Source organism: Pristiophorus japonicus, chromosome 8, assembly GCF_044704955.1.
Source record: "Pristiophorus japonicus isolate sPriJap1 chromosome 8, sPriJap1.hap1, whole genome shotgun sequence".
In the NCBI taxonomy this organism is placed as follows: domain Eukaryota; kingdom Metazoa; phylum Chordata; class Chondrichthyes; family Pristiophoridae; genus Pristiophorus; species Pristiophorus japonicus.
Window position 1 is genome coordinate 164700725 of NC_091984.1, and position 17749 is coordinate 164718473.

At 44.7% G+C, this 17749-nt stretch overlaps 1 protein-coding gene across 4 annotated transcripts in view; it reads left to right on the forward strand.

Annotated features, from left to right (window-relative positions):
* LOC139268795 (breakpoint cluster region protein) overlaps positions 1 to 17749 on the forward strand; it is a 905198-nt gene that overhangs the window by 723292 nt on the left and 164157 nt on the right. For all 4 annotated transcript variants that reach the window (XM_070887498.1, XM_070887499.1, XM_070887500.1 and 1 more), the window contains one exon: positions 8995 to 9126. In XM_070887498.1, coding sequence (XP_070743599.1) covers positions 8995 to 9126 — 132 coding nt within the window. The remainder of the gene's footprint in view (positions 1 to 8994; positions 9127 to 17749) is intronic.

Below are 17749 nucleotides of genomic sequence, written 5' to 3' on the forward strand. Positions count from 1 at the left end.
TATGATCATGGCTAATCCATTATCTCAACACCATATTCCTGCTTTTTCCCCATATCCCTTGATGCCTTTTGTTTCTAGAAATCTATCTATCTCCCTCTTAAATATATTCAGTGACTTGGCCTCCACAGCCTTCTGTGGTAGAGAATTCCACAGGTTCACCACCCTCCTGAGTGAAAAAAATTCTCCTCATCTCAGTCCTAAATTTCCTACCCCGTATCCTGAGATTGTGATCTCTTGTTCTAGACTTCCCAGCCAGGGGAAACATCCTCCCCGCATCCAGTCTATCCAACCCCGTCAGAATTTTATCCCCTCTCATTCTTCTAAACTCTAGTGAATACAGGCCTAGTCGACCCAATCTCTCCTCATACGACAGTCCTGCCATCCCAGGAATCAATCTGATGAACCTTCGCTGCACTCCGTCTATGGCAAGTATATAGGTAAGGAGACCAAAACTGCGCACACTACTCCAGGTGCGGTCTCACCAAGGCCCTGTATAACTGTAGCAAAACATCCTTGCTCCTGTACTCAAATCCTCTTGCAATGAAGACCAACATACCATTTGCCTTCCTAACTGCTTGCTGCACCTGTATGTTTGCTTTCAATGACTGGTGTACAAGGATACCCAGGTCCCTCTGTACATCGACACTTCCCAAGCCATCACCATTTAAATAATACTTTGTACTATGTTTTTCCTATCAAATTGGATAACTTCACATTTATCCACATTATACTGCATCTGCCATGTGTTTGCCCACTCACTCAACCTATCTGAATCGCCTTGCAGCGTCTTTACATCCTCCTCACAACTCACAATCCCCACCTAGTTTTGTGTTGTCAGCAAACTTGGAAATATTACATTTGGTTCCCTCATCCAAATCATTTATTTATATATATATATATATATATATATATATATATATATATATATTGTGAATAGCTGGGGCCCAGCACTGATCCCTGTGGTACCCCCGCTAGTCACTGCCCGCCACCCCGAAAAAGACCTGTTTATTCCTACTCTCTGTTTCATGTCAATTAACTAATTTTCAATCCATGCCAATACATTACCCCCAATCCTGTGTGCTTTAATTTTGCACACTAACCTCTTACATGGGACTTTATCAAAGGTCTTCTGAAAATCCAAATACACTACATCCACTGGTTCTCCCTTATCTATTTTATCAGTTACATCCTCAAAAAAACTCCAGTATGTTTGTCAAACATGATTTTCCTTTCATAAATCCCATTGATATTATCTAAGTGTGCCTTTATCACATCCTTTATAATAGACTCCAGCACTTTCCCGACTACTGATATCGGGCTAACCGATCTGTAGTTCCCCGTTTTCTCCCTCCTTTTTTAAATAGTGGGGTTACATTTGCCACTCTCCAATCTGCAGGAACTGTTCCATAATCTATAGCATTTTGGAAGATGACAACCAATGCAATACCACTACTTCCATGGCTACCTCTTTTAGTACTCTGGGATGCAGATCATCAGGCCCTGGGGATTTATCTGCCTTTCGTCCCATTAATTTCTCCAGCACTATTTTCTTACTAATTATCATTTCCTTTAATTCCTTTTGCTCACTAGACCCATGGTACCCTTGCATTTCTGGGACGTATCCAGTGAAGACAGAACCGAAGTATTTATTTAATTGCTCTGCCATTTCCTTGTTCCCCATTACAAATTCTCCCGTTTCTGTCTGTAAAGGACCTACATTTGTCTTCACTAATCTTTTTCATTTTACAAACTTGTAGAAACTTTTGCAGTTGGTTTTTATGTTCCTTGCAAGTTTACTCTCATACTCTATTTTTCCCCTCTTAATCAATCTCTTGATCCTTTTTTGCTGAATTCTAAACTGCTCCCAATCCTCAGGCTTGCTACTTTTTCTGGCAACTTTGTATAACTCCTCTTTGGATCTAATACTATCCTTAATTTCTTTTGTTAGCCATGGTTGGGCCACTTTTCCTTTTGCGTTTTTACGCCAGAAACGAATGTATAACTGTTGCAATTCATGCATTCGTTCCTTAAATATTAGCCATTGCCTATCCACCGTCATGCCTTTAAATGAATCTTCCCAATCTATCATAGTCAATTCATTCCTCATACCTTTGTGGTTTCCTTTGTTTAGATTTAGGACCCTAGTTTCGGATTGGACTGCTTCATTTTCCATCTTAATAAGAAATTCAAACATGTTATGGTCACTCTTCCCTAAAGGACCCACACAACCAGACTGTTAATTAACCCCTTCGCATTACACAATACCCAATCTACGATAGCCTGTTCCCTAGTAGGCTCCTCAACATATTGGTCTAAAAAAATATCTCGTACACACTCCAGGAATTCATCTGCCACAGTATTATTACTAATTTGGTTTGGCCATTCTAAATGTAGATTAAAGTCACCTACGATTACTGTCGTACCCTTGCTACATGCATCTCTAATTTCCTGTTTGATGCCGTCCCCTACACTACTACTGTTTGGAGGCCTATAGATAACTCCCACCAATGTTTTCTGCCCCTTAGTGCTCCTTAGCTCCACCTAAACTGATTCTACATCTTGATTTTCTGAGCCAATATCCTGTCTCACTATTGCTCTGATTTCATCCTTTACTAACAACGCCACACCACCCCCTCTTCCTTTTTTGCCTGTCCTTCCTAAATATTGAATATCCTTGAATATTCAGTTCCCAACCCTGGTCACCTTGGTCACCCTGCAACCATGTCTCCACAACTATATCATATCCGTATGCGCTGTTAATTCGTCTACCTTATTAACGATGCTTCATGCATTCAGATACAGATTCAGAAAAAAGGTAGCTCACTGGCTAATTTGCACCATATGATGTGGCAGTGAGCTATAGAAAGCAGAGTAAAACAAATGAAAGGAGTTGTACAGATTTATCCCAACCACAACAACAGTAAAAGTTAGAAATACAACACAGGCCCATCAGCATCTATAATGCGAAAATACAGTTTCATGTTTAATGCGCAAACACTTCATTTCAAACCCAAAATGTTACCTTGTCTTTTCTCTTTTAGATGATGATTGGCCCATTATGTATTTACCAGCATTTGGAATTTTTTTCTCCTTTATTTCTGGCTGATTTTCTGTCCTATATTTTCATCCACCAGAAGCAATAGGCTCTGATAAGGCAGGGAAGTAACTCCTTTCACTTGTTTTACTCTCCAGTTTTAATTAACTTCAACAACAGCAATTAATGAGATAAACAGGGACTCATTTATTTACTTTAATTCAGTTGCGAGCCACTTATTTTGCCCTGAAACTGCCATATGTCTCAGGGTTATTCAGATGCCAATATTTGAAGGGACAGTGACATTCTCGGGATATGGGCAACACCATATCACACTTGGAGTACTGTGTATGGTTCTGGTCGCCATATTATAAAAAGAATATAGAGCCACTGGATGGGGTGCAGAAAAGATTTACAAGGATGATACCAGAAATGCGAGGGTATACATAGTAGGAAAGGATGAATAGGCTGTGATACGTCCTTACTACACAGTATAAATGCACACAAGGCCCATGCTTGAGAGAAGGTCAGTCTGTGACCTGTCCTTTATTCCTTAGCACTGAAGTGATGAAGGTGGGTGGAGCTTCCCCCTTTTATACCTGAAGGTCCAGGTTAGGAGTGTCTCCCACCTAGTGGTCAGTGTTCTCACGGTGTACAACTTAGGTCAGTTTATACATGGGTTACAATGCTGGTTGAATACATGACATCACCTCCCCCCCCAAAGTCTTATTGGGATCACAGGTTGAGTCTCTCTGGTGGTTTACGCTCCCTTGTAGAGCGCCTAAGTTGGGGCTCCGGTTGTTGGGCGCTGACCTGAGTGTCTGCTGTTTGCAGTGCCTCAGGCCTCTCCGGACTGCCCACAGTGACTGGGCTCTCCTCCCTTTGGTTCCGGTGTTCGGTCACCTGTGGTGGAGTGAACTCTATATCGTGTTCTTCCTTTGCTTCTTCTATGGGGTTGCTGAACCTCCTTTTTGTTTGATTCACATGTTTGCGGCAGATTTGTCCATTGGTAAGTTTAACTACCAGAATCCTATTTCCCTCTTTGGCAACCACGGTGCCTGCGAGCCATTTGGGCCCTGCAGCGTAGTTGAGGACAAAAACAGGATCATTTACATCAATACATCGCGCCCTCGCATTCCTGTCATGGTAGTGATATTGTGACTGGCGCCTGCTCTCTACAATTTCTTTCATGGTGGGGTGTATAAGGGATAATCGGGTTTTGAGCGTCCTTTTCATTAGTAGCTCTGCCGGTGGAACCCCTGTGAGTGAGTGTGGTCGGGATCTATAGGCCAACAGGAGGCGTGATAAGCGGGTTTGTAGGGAACCCCCTTGGAATCTGAGCATCCCCTGTTTGATTATCTGCACTGCTCGTTCTGCCTGGCCATTTGAGGCCGGCTTGAACGGTGCCGTTCTAACATGGTTAATTCCATTGCCTGCCATGAAGTCCTGGAATTCAGTGCTTGTGAAGCACGGGCCATTGTCGCTGACCAAGATGTCCGGTAGACCGTGGGCGCCGAACATTGCCCGTAGACTTTCGACCGTGGCAGAGGATGTGCTTGAATTTAAAATGTCACACTCGATCCATTTGGAGTAGGCGTCTACTTCAACCAAAAACATTTTCCCCATGAAAGGACCTGCGTAGTCCACATGGATGCGTGACCAAGGCTTGGGGGGCCATGGCCAGGGGCTAAGGGGGGCTTCCCTGGGCGCATGGCCCAGCTGGGCACACGTGTTGCACCTGCGAACACAAAGTTCCAGATCTGCGTCTATCCCTGGCCACCAAACGTGTGACCTGGCAATTGCCTTCATCATGACAATGCCCGGGTGCCCATTGTGGAGTTCTCTGATGAACACCTCTCTGCCCATCTGGGGCATGACTACGCGGTTTCCCCACAGTAGGCAATCGGCCTGAATCAAGAGTTCATCCTTGCGCCTGTGAAATGGTTTAAATTTCTCAGGGCATGCCCTGTACGTGGCTGCCCAGTCCCCATTCAGGACACATTTCTTGACTAGAGACAATAGCGGGTCTCTATTTGTCCAGACTTTAATCTGACGGGCTGTCACGGGTGAGCCTTCGCTTCCGAAAGCTTCAACAGCCATGACCATCTCAGCACCATGCTCGGTAGCCCCCTCAGTGGTGGCTAGTGGGAGCCTGCCGAGTGCATCGGCGCAGTTTTCGGTGCCCGGTCTGTGCCGAATTGTGTAGTCATAGGCAACTAACGTGAGTGCCCACCTCTGTATGCGGGCCGATGCGTTTGCATTTATGGCCTTGTTGTCGGCCAAAAAGGACGTTGGGGGTTTGTGATCTGTCTCCAGCTCAAATTTCCTGCCAAACAAGTACTGGTGCTTTTTCTTTACCGCATATACACATGCGAGCGCCTCCTTTTCTACCATCCCGTAGCCCCTTTCTGCCTGGGACAGACTCCTTGAGGCATAAGCTACCGGCTGTAACTGACCCTTGGCATTGACATGCTGCAACACACACCCGACACCATAGGACGACGCATCGCACGTTAACACAAGTTTCTTACATGGGTCATATAGCGTTAACAGATTGTTGGAACATAACAAATAGCGTGCTCTATTAAAAGCCCTTTCCTGGCTGTCCCCCCAGACCCATTCGCGACCTTTGCGTAGGAGCACGTGTAGCGGCTCTAGCAGCGTGCTCAATTTGGGAAGAAAGTTACCAAAATAGTTCAGGAGCCCCAGGAACGAACGCAGCTCCATCATGTTACGGTGTCTGGGTGCTCTCTGGATCGCTTCCGTCTTGGATGCAGTAGGGCTGATCCCGTCTGCTGCTACCCTCATCCCCAGGAATTCTACCTTTGGAGCTAGGAAGACGCACTTCGCCTTTTTCAGTCGCAGACCTACCCGGTCCAGTCTGCGTAACACCACCTCCAGGTTGTGGAGGTGTTCTTCAGTATCGTAACCCGTAATGAGGATGTCGTCCTGAAAAACCACCGTCCCTGGAATCGACTTGAGGAGGCTTTCCATATTTCGTTGGAAGATCGCGGCGGGCGAGTGAATCCCGAACGGACATCTGTTGTACTCAAACAACCCCTTGTGTGTCGTGATGGTGGTCAGCTTCTTCGACTCACTCGCCAGCTCCTGGGTCATGTAAGCTGAGGTCAGGTCCAATTTTGGAAAAAGTTTGCCACCGGATAGTGTCGCAAAGAGGTCCTCCGCTCTCGGTAGCGGGTACTGGTCTTGGAGTGACACCCGATTGATGGTGGCCTTGTAATCGCCACATATCCTGACCGACCCATCCGCCTTGAGCACCGGCACAATCGGGCTCGCCCAGTCACTGAATTCGACTGGCGAGATGATGCTTCCCTCAACAGGCGGTCCAATTCGCCTTCTATCTTTTCCCGCATCACGTACGGCACCGCTCTGGCCTTGTGGTGTACTGGTCTTGCGTCCGGGTTTATGTGAATCACTACCTTGGCCCCCATGAAAGTGCCAATGCCGGGTTGAAATAATGAGTCAAATTTGTCCAGGACCTGTGAGCATGATACTTGCTCCACAGAGGAAATTGCATTGACATCGCCCCATTTCCAGTTCATGACAGCAAGCCAACTCCTCCCCAGTAGTGCAGGACCGTCCCCTGGGACAATCCAGAGTGGCAACCTGTTCTCCGAATCTTTGTGGGTCACGACTACCGTGGCGCTGCCTAGCACCGGAATGATCTGCTTTGTGTAAGTCCGTAGCTGTGCGTCAATCAGCGATAATTTTGGCCTCCTGGCCTTGGATGCCCACAACTTTTCGAACTGTTTGATACCCATCAGGGACTGGCTGGCACCCGTGTCTAACTCCATTGATACTGGGATGCCATTGAGGAGCACCTTCATCATTATCGGTGGCGTCCTGGTGTATGAACTATATATGTGCTCCACATGAACTCGCTGAACTTCAGCTTCCAGCGATTTCCCCCAGTGTCCATTTCTGCAATTTCTGCAGGTATTTTGCTCATCTCTGCAAACTCCGGCTGAATGTATGCCTCCACGCCTCCAGCATGAGTTGCGGTTTGAAACAAAAGGTCCCTTGCCAGTCGATCGTCCCTGACTGCCCCTGTTATTGTCCTTGAGTGCACCATTAACAGGTGTTGATGGCCCCATTACTGGCCGCATTGTCCCTTGCAATGGCGTGAATCGCTGTTCAGCTTGCCATTGTCTCTGTCGAACTCCCCCTCTGGGTTCGACTACATATTGGGGCATGCCTGACTGCCCTTGTCTGCCTGGAGAACTGTGTGCTGCTTTAACAATGTTGAATCTCTGTCCCAACCATTCCTTTATACAGTACCTCTCGTCTGTTCTGCTAGTGGCCATGCTCGCATGGTTTAAATCCCAGTTTCTTGTCGCCATTGATATGTCCTTACTACACAGTATAAATGCACACGAGGCCCATGCTTGAGAGAAGGTCAGTCTGTGACCTGTCCTTTATTCCTTAGCACTCAAGTGATGAAGGTGGGTGGAGCTTCCCCTTTTATACCTGAAGGTCCAGGTTAGGAGTGTCTCCCACCTAGTGGTCAGTGTTCTCACTTAGGTCAGTTTATACATGGGTTACAATGCTGGTTGAATACATGACAGGCTGGGTCTTTTTTCTCTTGTAAAAAGATGGCTAAGGGGTGACCTAATAGAGGTCTTTACAATTAGGAAAGGTTTTAATAGAGTGGGTACAGAGAGAATGTCTACACTTGTGGGAAAGAACATAACTAGAGGCCATCAAAGTAAGATATTCACCAAGAAATCCAATAGGGAATTCAGAAGAAACTTCTTTACCCAGAGTGTGATGGGAATGTGGAACTCGCTACCACAGGGAGTGGTTGAAGCAATTAGTATAAATGCATTTAAGGGGAGGGAGGCTAGACAAGCATATGGGGGAGAAGGGAATAGAGGGTTATGCTGAAAGATTTAGGTGAGGAAAGACAGGAGGAGGCTCGAGTGGAGCATAAATGCCAGCATGGATTGGTCGGGCTGAATGGCCCATTTCTGTGTCATATATCCTATATAATCCTATGTAAAACCAACCTTACCCTAGTTGCCCTGAGGGTGTTGATAGTCAACCACATAATATGTGATTGGAGTCACTTGTAGGCTAGACAGAATAGGGGTAGTAGGTTCCCTTCCCTTGCATTTTTACAACAACCTGACCGGTTTCATGGTCATTTCGTTCAAAGTTCTCTTCCATTTTATGTTTTTCTTTTCTCTAATTTCTATCCTGCCCTACCCTCCCCTTGTAATGGTATTAACTTGTTGCTAGGGCAGAGTTTTGCAATGCCAGTCATCCCTTCCATACCACACCCAAGTAGCCATTATTCATGTGTGAGTCTTGACATTGAATGTCAGTAGGCTATTTGATCACAGGGGATGATCCTAATCCTATCCTCACTCACCATTCACACACACACACACATTACCAGGGGGGCATTGGATAGTGATCAGGAGGACAAACATTGACCCAAGGCCTACAGAGGCAAATTGTAGCTCCCCTGCCACTGCATCAATTAATAAGCACAAAGAAGGAATCGACCCTGGAACATGCCTGTTCTGTATGACTCAGCTGTTCCCTGGATAAACCCATTGAGTCATTATAGGGGCCTACCCCATCCTGTATAGAAAAATAATAGATTCACCACTGATTTATTTGCTATGACTGTTAAGGATGCAGATTTCAAAGCCTGATGATTTCCTAGGTCAGATTGTTGTCAGATGAATATGAAATTGGGCCTCTAGTTTTTTATTATGGGTCCTCTCTGTCGGGAATAGCAAGGAAACAGACCCAGCTCAGGACACTGTGATGGCATTAAAATGGATATTTCCACGAAAACATTAAATACAATTGTGGTGAGCATATTCTATTTTAATGTAGAATAGGGAAGTAATAGTAACTATTTATTCCCTTCGCGCCCCCACTCCCCAAACCTTATTTCTCCTTTAACAGTTGTAATATACTTTTTGCAGGAATTTGAAATAGAACTGGAAGGATCTCAGACTCTAAGAATTCTATGTTATGAAAAATGCTACAACAAAACCAAACTCACCAAAGAAGATGCTGAAATTACTGATAAAATCATGGGAAAAGGGCAAATTCAGGTAGGTCCTAAAGACTGCCGCAGAAGTGCGATTCTTTGTCATTAGGTTAACTGGAAACCCAGATACACTCAACATTCAAACAATTATTACTTTTAACATGCATTTTCTTTAACCCACAGAATTTGAAACTGCTAATGACAGGGAGCTTGAATGTCCATGGTTAGATTACTAAATGTTATTTTACAGTCTTTAATTTTTGTCATTACAAGTTAACTCCCACTTCACCAGCAAGTTTTTCCAGAAAAAATGCAACTTATCTGAAATTTCTGTTCGACTTCGAGTTTTTAAAAAATTCAGTGACTTCACCTTACTTAAAGTCTGTCTCAGTTACAATTTTAAATGCCAAAGAGTTATTTTCAACTTACATACTTAAGTTTTCAGGTTTCTGGAGTGAAAATGTAATGGCTGCTTTCTGTGTTTGTTGTGGAATGCAAGTGTTTTGTGGTTGGCAGAGTTGAATCATGTGACCAGCAATACAACTTGGTTAACATGAAGCAATCCCTTTTTTTGAAGGTTAGAATTAATAAGATTTGTGGTGTTATTTTTGATACTTGAGCTATCTAGAACCTTAAACATGTTTTATTGCATTGTGACAATTCAGAATATTATAAATTAAGGCATTGCTTTTCTTAAAGGGGAAAGAAAAACCAGGGAAGTACTCACCCATTTTATAGTGACATACAGAAACAAAAAATATACTTTTCTAAATTTCATCGACAATAGTGATCACTGTGACAGCATTCCATAATATCACCAGCGGGGTTCCATTGAAAGCACTGGGGTTGCAAACTCAAGTTGTCTGAGGACAGACCTGGAGCTGTCCGACCCCACAAAAGAATGCCTCTGTCTGTTGGCAACATTAACAGTGCGACGTTCAGACTGATGAACATTGAAAATTAGATGATTTGAGGAGCACTTTGTGCTTGGATCAAGTTTTATCTCCAGTTAAATTAAGAATTGTATGACACAGCGGTAGATGGGGAATGAATGGTGGGCAGAGCAGGGAAGATCACTTGTCCCTTACATAATTAATTTTAATGGCTTGAATATCTGGCAGGTTCTGAAGAGGTGAGCAAACCATCCTCCACCCACCTGCTAGATTTTCCTTTCTCTGCACTGCCGAGACAATGTTTAACACCCAGGTGGTAAAGACAAAAATCTGCTCGTAGTTTATCCAGAGCCGGCTATAAAAGTAAATAAAGAAACATTTGGTGCAACTGTAATTTCTCCATGTAGAAAGTTTTCCTCATGTCTGAGTAGTGCCTTGGAATGTTTTTCTGGAATTAAAGGCATTATATGAATACAAGTTATTGTTGATTGGGAAAGAATACAATGGTGAACTATGTTAACTAACTTTGATTAAATGCTCCATTCTGTAGCTTACGATTGCACCCATTAAATCTCACAATTGCTTTTAGTATTTCAGAGAAATCAGGTCCAACTTGGCATTGAGTCGCCATCAGTTTTAAATTTATTGGTACAAGTTTTACACAGCAGTAATTTGTTATATTGGAGGAATTCGATCAATGTTCATATTTTAAGAATTAAATATTACGTTTTCTTTATAAAACTATAAAGAATGTCAGGGTAAGAGAAGAGTACTTGCCAGGGTTCCCACTCCAGGATGGCTATCCTGCTGGAAGCTGCATGTATGTGGCTATCAAATAGGGAACACAATTGGAGTTGGCTGTAATTCCCTCTCTGATTGAGCAGCCCACCACACTTGCTGTAAAGGTTCACATATGAGTAATGGCCACATGGGAGAGGTACAGGATGGCTACCACTGCTTAAGGATCCATATCCTTGTCTGAGTTAATGCATTCAGGACAAGGGAGAGATACCATTCACAGACTGTAACAATGTTCTCAGTTTGTCAAAAACTTAGTCAGCTACGTGTGTTTTTTCTTGTATTTCCTTAATAGCTTTTTGCTGTGTGGTCACGAGTGAAAACATGCCAAGAAAAGCATGGAAGCACTGACATTGTTACCATGCTTTATTCATTGTAAAGCTCTGCAATAGTTTCACCTGATTGATGCTGACACCTCATTCGTACAAGTGCCACTTTCTGCATGGTTCCCCAGCATTGAAAGTTACAAGTCATCTGCCAACATTCTCAGCCAGGACATGAGTTGGAATTTGGTAGGAATCTAAAGAAATGGTTCCATGTCCCAACAAGAGTTGGCCCCTGTACGAGGTGAAAAAATTGGAAAGTTGGTCGGGTGTAATCATCAACAGTACTTTTTTTTAGTTTATGTGCTGGCAATTTTCATCTTTTATTCTTGTATGTTTTATCCTCCTCTTTATCCACGGCTTTACATTTGGAGCCGAGAGGATGGGCACACAACCTTCTACCAGTAACTAATGGCATGTAAGCCGTGATCCTGACCAATGGATCCACCACAGACCCATTCCACATTCGGACCGGGGTCAAGGTGTGTCATCGCACCAATGCTCTTCTCGATCTTCCTCGCTGCAATGCTCCATCTCGCCCTCAGCAAGCTCCCCGCTGGAGTGGAGCTAAATTACAGAGCAAACGGGAATCTGTTCAACCTCCAGGCCAGATCCAAGGTCGCCCTATCGTCTATCATGGAGTTACAGTACACAGACGACGCCTGCGTCTGCGCACACTCAGAGGCAGTACGCCAAGCCATCGTCAACACCTTTACCGAGGCGTACGAGAGCATGGGCCTTAGACTAAACATCCGTAAAACAAAGGTTCTCTACCAACTTGCCCCCACCACACAACACTGCCCCCCGGTTATCAAAATCCACAATGAGGCCTTGGACAATGTGGACCATTTTCCATACCTCGGGAGCCTATTGTCAACAAGGGTAGACATAGACGACGAGGTCCAACACCACCTTCAATGTGCCACTGTAGCCTTTGGTCGCCTGAAGAAGAGTTTTTGAAGACCAGGACTTCAAACCCGGCACTAAGCTCATGGTCTACAGAGCAATAGTGATACCCGCCCTCCTTATATGGCTCAGAGACATGGACTATGTACAGCGGGTACCTCAAAACACTGGAGAAGTACCACCACGCTGCCTCCACAAGATCCTGCAAATCCATTAGCAGGACAGGCACACCAATGTCAGTGTTCTCGCTCAGGCCAACATCCCCAGCAGCGAAGCATTGACCACGCTTGATCAGCTCCATTGGATGGGGCACATCGTCCGCATGCCTGACACAAGGCTCCCAAAACAAGGGCTCTACTCGGAGCGTCGACACAGCAAGTGAGCCCCAGGTGGGCAGAGGAAACGCTTCAAGGACACCCTCAACGCCACCTTGAAAAAAGTGCAACATCCCCACCGACAACTGGGAACCCCTGGCCCAAGAACGCCCAAAGTGGAGGAAAAGCATCCAGGAAGGCGCTGAACACCTTGAGTCTCTTTGTTGAGAGCAAGCTGAAGCCAAGCTTCGACAGCGGAAGGCGGGTACAGCAACTCGGGCACCCCACCTTCCTGTTCCTTCAACCACCGTCTGCCCCACCTGTAGGTCCCACATTGGACTCTTCAGTCACATGAGAACTCCTTTTTAGTGTGGAAGCAAGTCATCCTCGACTCTGAGGGCCTGCCTAAGAGAGATGTCAAGGATGCCCATGCGTGGGTCTCCCTTTGGATTTTCTCTTCCCCATTCCTTTGCAGGGAGATGAACTTGGTTTGGGAAACCAGGTTTCATTCAGTTTATCCAACTGTAAGGTTGAATCATGACATCTTTGTTGTTAACTGGTAAAAATTTGTACATTGTGCTTATGGATATGTTCGCCATCAAATTTTCTCCAGTCTATCTGAAGAAAAAATATAGAAGCCTTGCAGCATATTTTGGTTCATTATCGTTGCTACTACATCGGCAAGAGTTAATTTAGAAATAATGACCCATTTAGAATTCAGGCAGATGAATTGTTGAGTCTGTGCATATTGCTGACCTCACTAGTCTTGAGTTCATGGAATATCTGGTCTGAATGTTGTAAACCACTATTAATGTTATGTATAGTTTTTCTTGGGTGGGTAGCTGCTGCAAGTATAAATGATATGAGCAGAATATTCTAATTTCTGGATCATTTGAGGTACTTGCTGTATTTATTTGATGCAATCTGTGCAGCTGCCTGGCTTTATTACATTGGCCTACAGGGAACTAAGAATTTAACATGTTAGAGCTTGTTAGAAGCGGGCTGATGAGGATCTCAAACCCGGCAGCACCAAGTTCATGGTCACAGAGCAGTAGTGATACCCGCCTCCAAGTGCATCAGAGACATGGACTATGTACAGCAGGCACCTCAAAGCACTGGAGAAGTACCACCCACGCTGCCTCCGCAAGATCCTGCAAATCCATTGGCAGGATATCGCACCAACGTCAGTGTTCTCGCTCATGCCAACATCCCCAGCATCGAAGCAATGACTATGCTTGATCAACTCCGATGTACAGGCCACATCGTCCGCATGCCTGATACTAGACTCCCAAAACAAGTGCTTTACTCAGAGCTCCGACATGACAAGCGAATCCCATGTGGGCAGAGGAAACGCTTCAAGGACACCCTCAAAGCCTCCTTGAAAAAGTGCAACATCCCACCGGCACCTGGGAATCCCTGGCCAAAGACCGCCCTAATTAGAGGAGAAGCATCCAGGAAGGCAGCGAATACCTCAAGTCTCTTTGTCGGGAGCACGCGGAAGCCAAGTGCAAAAAGCAGAAGGAGCGCATGACAACTCAAGCACCCCACCCACCTGTCCCTTCACCCACCATCTGCCCCACTTGCGACAGGAACTGTAGGTCCCGCATTGAAAAAAGCATCCCCATCATGTGACTGTGGAGCTCCTAATCAAACCCTGGAGCACATCATTGAGCACTGCCCTCAGAAGGAATTTGCAGGCAGCCTGTAAGCTATCCACGTTAGACCAGAAGCTTTGACCTGGATAGCTGACTTAGATATTGACATTTGATTTGCTTTGTTACTACCATGCGGAAGTCTATAAGTCACATAATCAAAGAACTAGTTTAGATGGCAGAAAGTTTTTCTTTTTGCAGAGGGCTGTTGACCTTTGGAATAAGTTGCAGGCTTGTGCAATGAGTGTGGTTTTGCTGTAAACTTTCAAAAGTCCTGAATCGATGCATACAAAAGGTAAGTGGGATGTTGGGTGATATGATTCACCGTGATCTCCTGGAACTCGTTTTTGATCACCTTTTGAGGGTCAGAGGAATTTCCCAAGTCCAGGGACTTACAGGGGAGGATAAAGAAAAAAAGGGAAGCTTATGTCAACAGCTAAATATTGTAGAATCTCTGGTGGAATATAGAAAGTTCAGAGGTAAAATTAAAAAGGATATTAGGAATGCTAAGAGAGAACATGAAAAATTCTTGGCAAGTGAAATCAAGGAAAACACAAAGATGTTCTATAGTTATCCTCTTGCTCTTAATATATTTAAAGAAAGGGTAGGGCCTATTAGAGACCATGAGAGTAATCTTTTTGTGGAGGCGAAAGATGTGGGTATGGTTCTTAATGAATACTTTGTGTCTGTTTTCACAAAGGAAAGGGGCAATATAGATACTGCTATTGAGAAGTGTGAAATTCTGGATGAAATAAACATAGTGAGAGAGGAGGTATTAAGGGGTTTAGCAGCTTTGAAAGTGGTTAAGTCCCCAGGCCCGGATGAAATGCATCCCAAGCTGTTCAGCGAAGCAAAAAAGGAAATAGCAGAGGCCTAGACCATCATTTTCCAGTTCTCTTTGGATTCAAGCATGGAGGACTGGAGGACTACTAATGTGGTACCCTTGTTTAAGAAGGGAGAAAGGGATAGGCCAAGTAATTACAGGCCTGTCAGCCTAACCTCAGTGGTGGGAAAATTATTGGGAAAAATCCTGAAGGACAGGATAAATCTACATTTAGAAAGGCAAGGATTAATTAAAGCCAGTCAGCACGGATTTGTTAAGGGATGATTGTGTTTGACTAACCTGATTGAATTTTTCGAGGAGGTAACCAGGATGGTTGATGAGGGTGGCGCGTACGATGTAGTGTATATGAACTTTAGCAAAGCTTTTGATCAGGTCCCACATGGCAGACTGGTCACAAAGATAAAAGCCCATGGGATCCAGGGCAAAGTGGCAAGTTGGATCCATTGGCTTGGAGGTAGGAAGCAAAGGGTAATGGTTGATGGATGTTTTTGTGACTGGAAGGATGTTTCCAGTGGGATTCTGCAGGGTCCAGTGCTGGGTCCCTTGCTTTTTGTGATATACATCAATGATCTAGATTTGAATATAGGAAGTATGATTAAGAAGTTTGCAGATGCCACTAAAATTGGCTGTGTGGTTGATAATGAAGAGGAAAGTCATGGACTGCAGGAGGATATCAATCTACTGGTCAGGTGGGCAGAGCAGTGACAAATGGAATTTAATTCGGAGAAGTGTGATGTAATGTACTTGAGGAAGGCTAATAAGGAAAGAGTAGACGCGTTAAACGGTAGGCCACTTAATAGTGTAGATGAGCAAAGGGAACTTGGAGTGATTGTCCACAGATCCCTGAAAGTAGCAGGCCAGGTGGATAAGGTGGTTAAGAAAGCATACGGAATGCTTGCCTTTATTGGCCGAGGCATAGAATACAAGGGCAGGGAGGTTATGCTTAAATTGTATAATACGCTGGTTAGGCTACAGCTGGAATACTGCGTGCAGTTCTGGTCGCCGTATTATTGGAAGGACGTAATTGCACTGGAGAGGGTGCAGAGGAGATTTGTGAGAATGCTGCCTGGAATGGAGAATCTTAGTTATGAGAACAGATTGGATAGGCTGGGTTTGTTCTCCTTAGAACAGAGGAGGCTGAGGAGAGACCTCATTGAGCAATATAAAATTTTGAGGAGCCTGGATATAGTGGATAGTGAGGGCCTATTTCCATTAGTGGAGGGGTCAATTACGAGGGGGCATAGGTTTAAGGTGGTTGGTGGAAGGTTTAGAGGGGATTTGAGAGGAAGTTTCTTCATGCAGAGGGTTGTGGGTGTCTGGAATTCACTGCCTGGAGGGATGGTGGATGCAGAAACCCTCACCACATTTAAAAGGTGCTTGGATGGGCACTTGAAATGCTGTAACCTGCAAGGTTATGGACCGAGAGCTGGTAAGTGGGATTAGACTGGATAACCTCTTGTTGGCCGGCGCAGATATGATGGTAAGTACCTCAGGAAATCTAATATGGCCAGAGTGGTCTTCTGGACTAGTTTCGATCGCCTGGATGGGTTGGAGAGGAATTTTCCCAGATTTTTTTCCCTCCAATTGGCCTGGTTTTTATCATGTCCTCCTTATTTAACACAAAAAGAAAAGCACAATATTGGCTTAGCCCTGAGAATGATACCTCTATGACAACCACGTATACCAGCTGAAGTGGGTGTGTCTACAAGAGTCATCATAGAACACACCAAAGGCATGTTAAAACAGCATTTGAAATGCCTAGTCCGCTCAGAGGAGTATCGTACAGTACAGCCCAGCTGATATTTTCATAGCATAATACATTTTCCACAATTTGCCATCCAACCACGTACCAATATGGAGTACTCAGCAAGGAAAGGTAATAAATAGCAGCAAAGCGATGACCCAGACAAGCAGGAGGAGAATAAAGAGGCTGAAGTACTTTTGTCGGTTGCTAGAGCTGTATGTCAAACTGTCATTCAGACCTTCTACCCATCCACTTATTGCTTCCACAGTCCTCTTACATTCACCTACATTGCATTTTGCTCATACTGAACTGCCAAATATACCATTGCTGTCATGTTACGCAGCACTGTAACGAGAGCCCTGTTTGAACAAAATACAACTTCAGTACAGTTAAATGTTGTTACCCTAAATATGATGTTTGTGTCCACTTGTCTAGTGTTTAGCACCCCGGTGGTTCCCTTTAGTAACAGGATGTGACAGATGTACTCTGCATCTTAACCTTGTGCTTTTTCCATGGGAAATATGTGAGATGGCTGGCTACTTTGTGTCCATGAGATGATCTTGGGATTGAGATGGCCCTCGATCTGTGAGCTGAGGGTGTGATCCAATGTTCCCATTAAGCTGTGCGGGTGCTCTGCACCTCTCGCGCTGCTGGCGCACCGGCTTTTACATAGAAAAAAACACGCATGCATGGTATTTTGAATGGACCACGCAGCCCCTTAAAGGGGCACGCACCCAAAAAGAAAATAGAGGGAACATTGCTGAGATCATCCAGCCAATGGCTTGAGCACCTCTACAACTCCAGTGGCAGAGGTCCTGCTTCCATACTAGCACATGAACTGTCATTGCAGGGTTGTGGTGAGAAGGTTCATCATCATGTGAACACATTCCAGCCATAGCCCTGTTCCTGAGCTGTTCTCATCATGCCCACTGATCTGCATGACTGTACACCTGAATTCAGCACTGGAGCCTTGATCAGTGGCTTTCTCCATGTGATCATTAAGGCTGTTGAAGTTGGAGAATAAGTCCTGTTGCATATTGAAAAGAAACTAAGAAAGACTACAAGAAGGTCTAAGATAGGTTTACAGTATATGTGTGTAGACGCACGAAGCGTGGCAAATAAGGTTAGTGAGCTGCAGGCGCAAATAGCCACATGGGAATATGATGTGGCAATAACGGAGACCAAGCTTAAAAAAAAGTGCGAGATTCGGTAT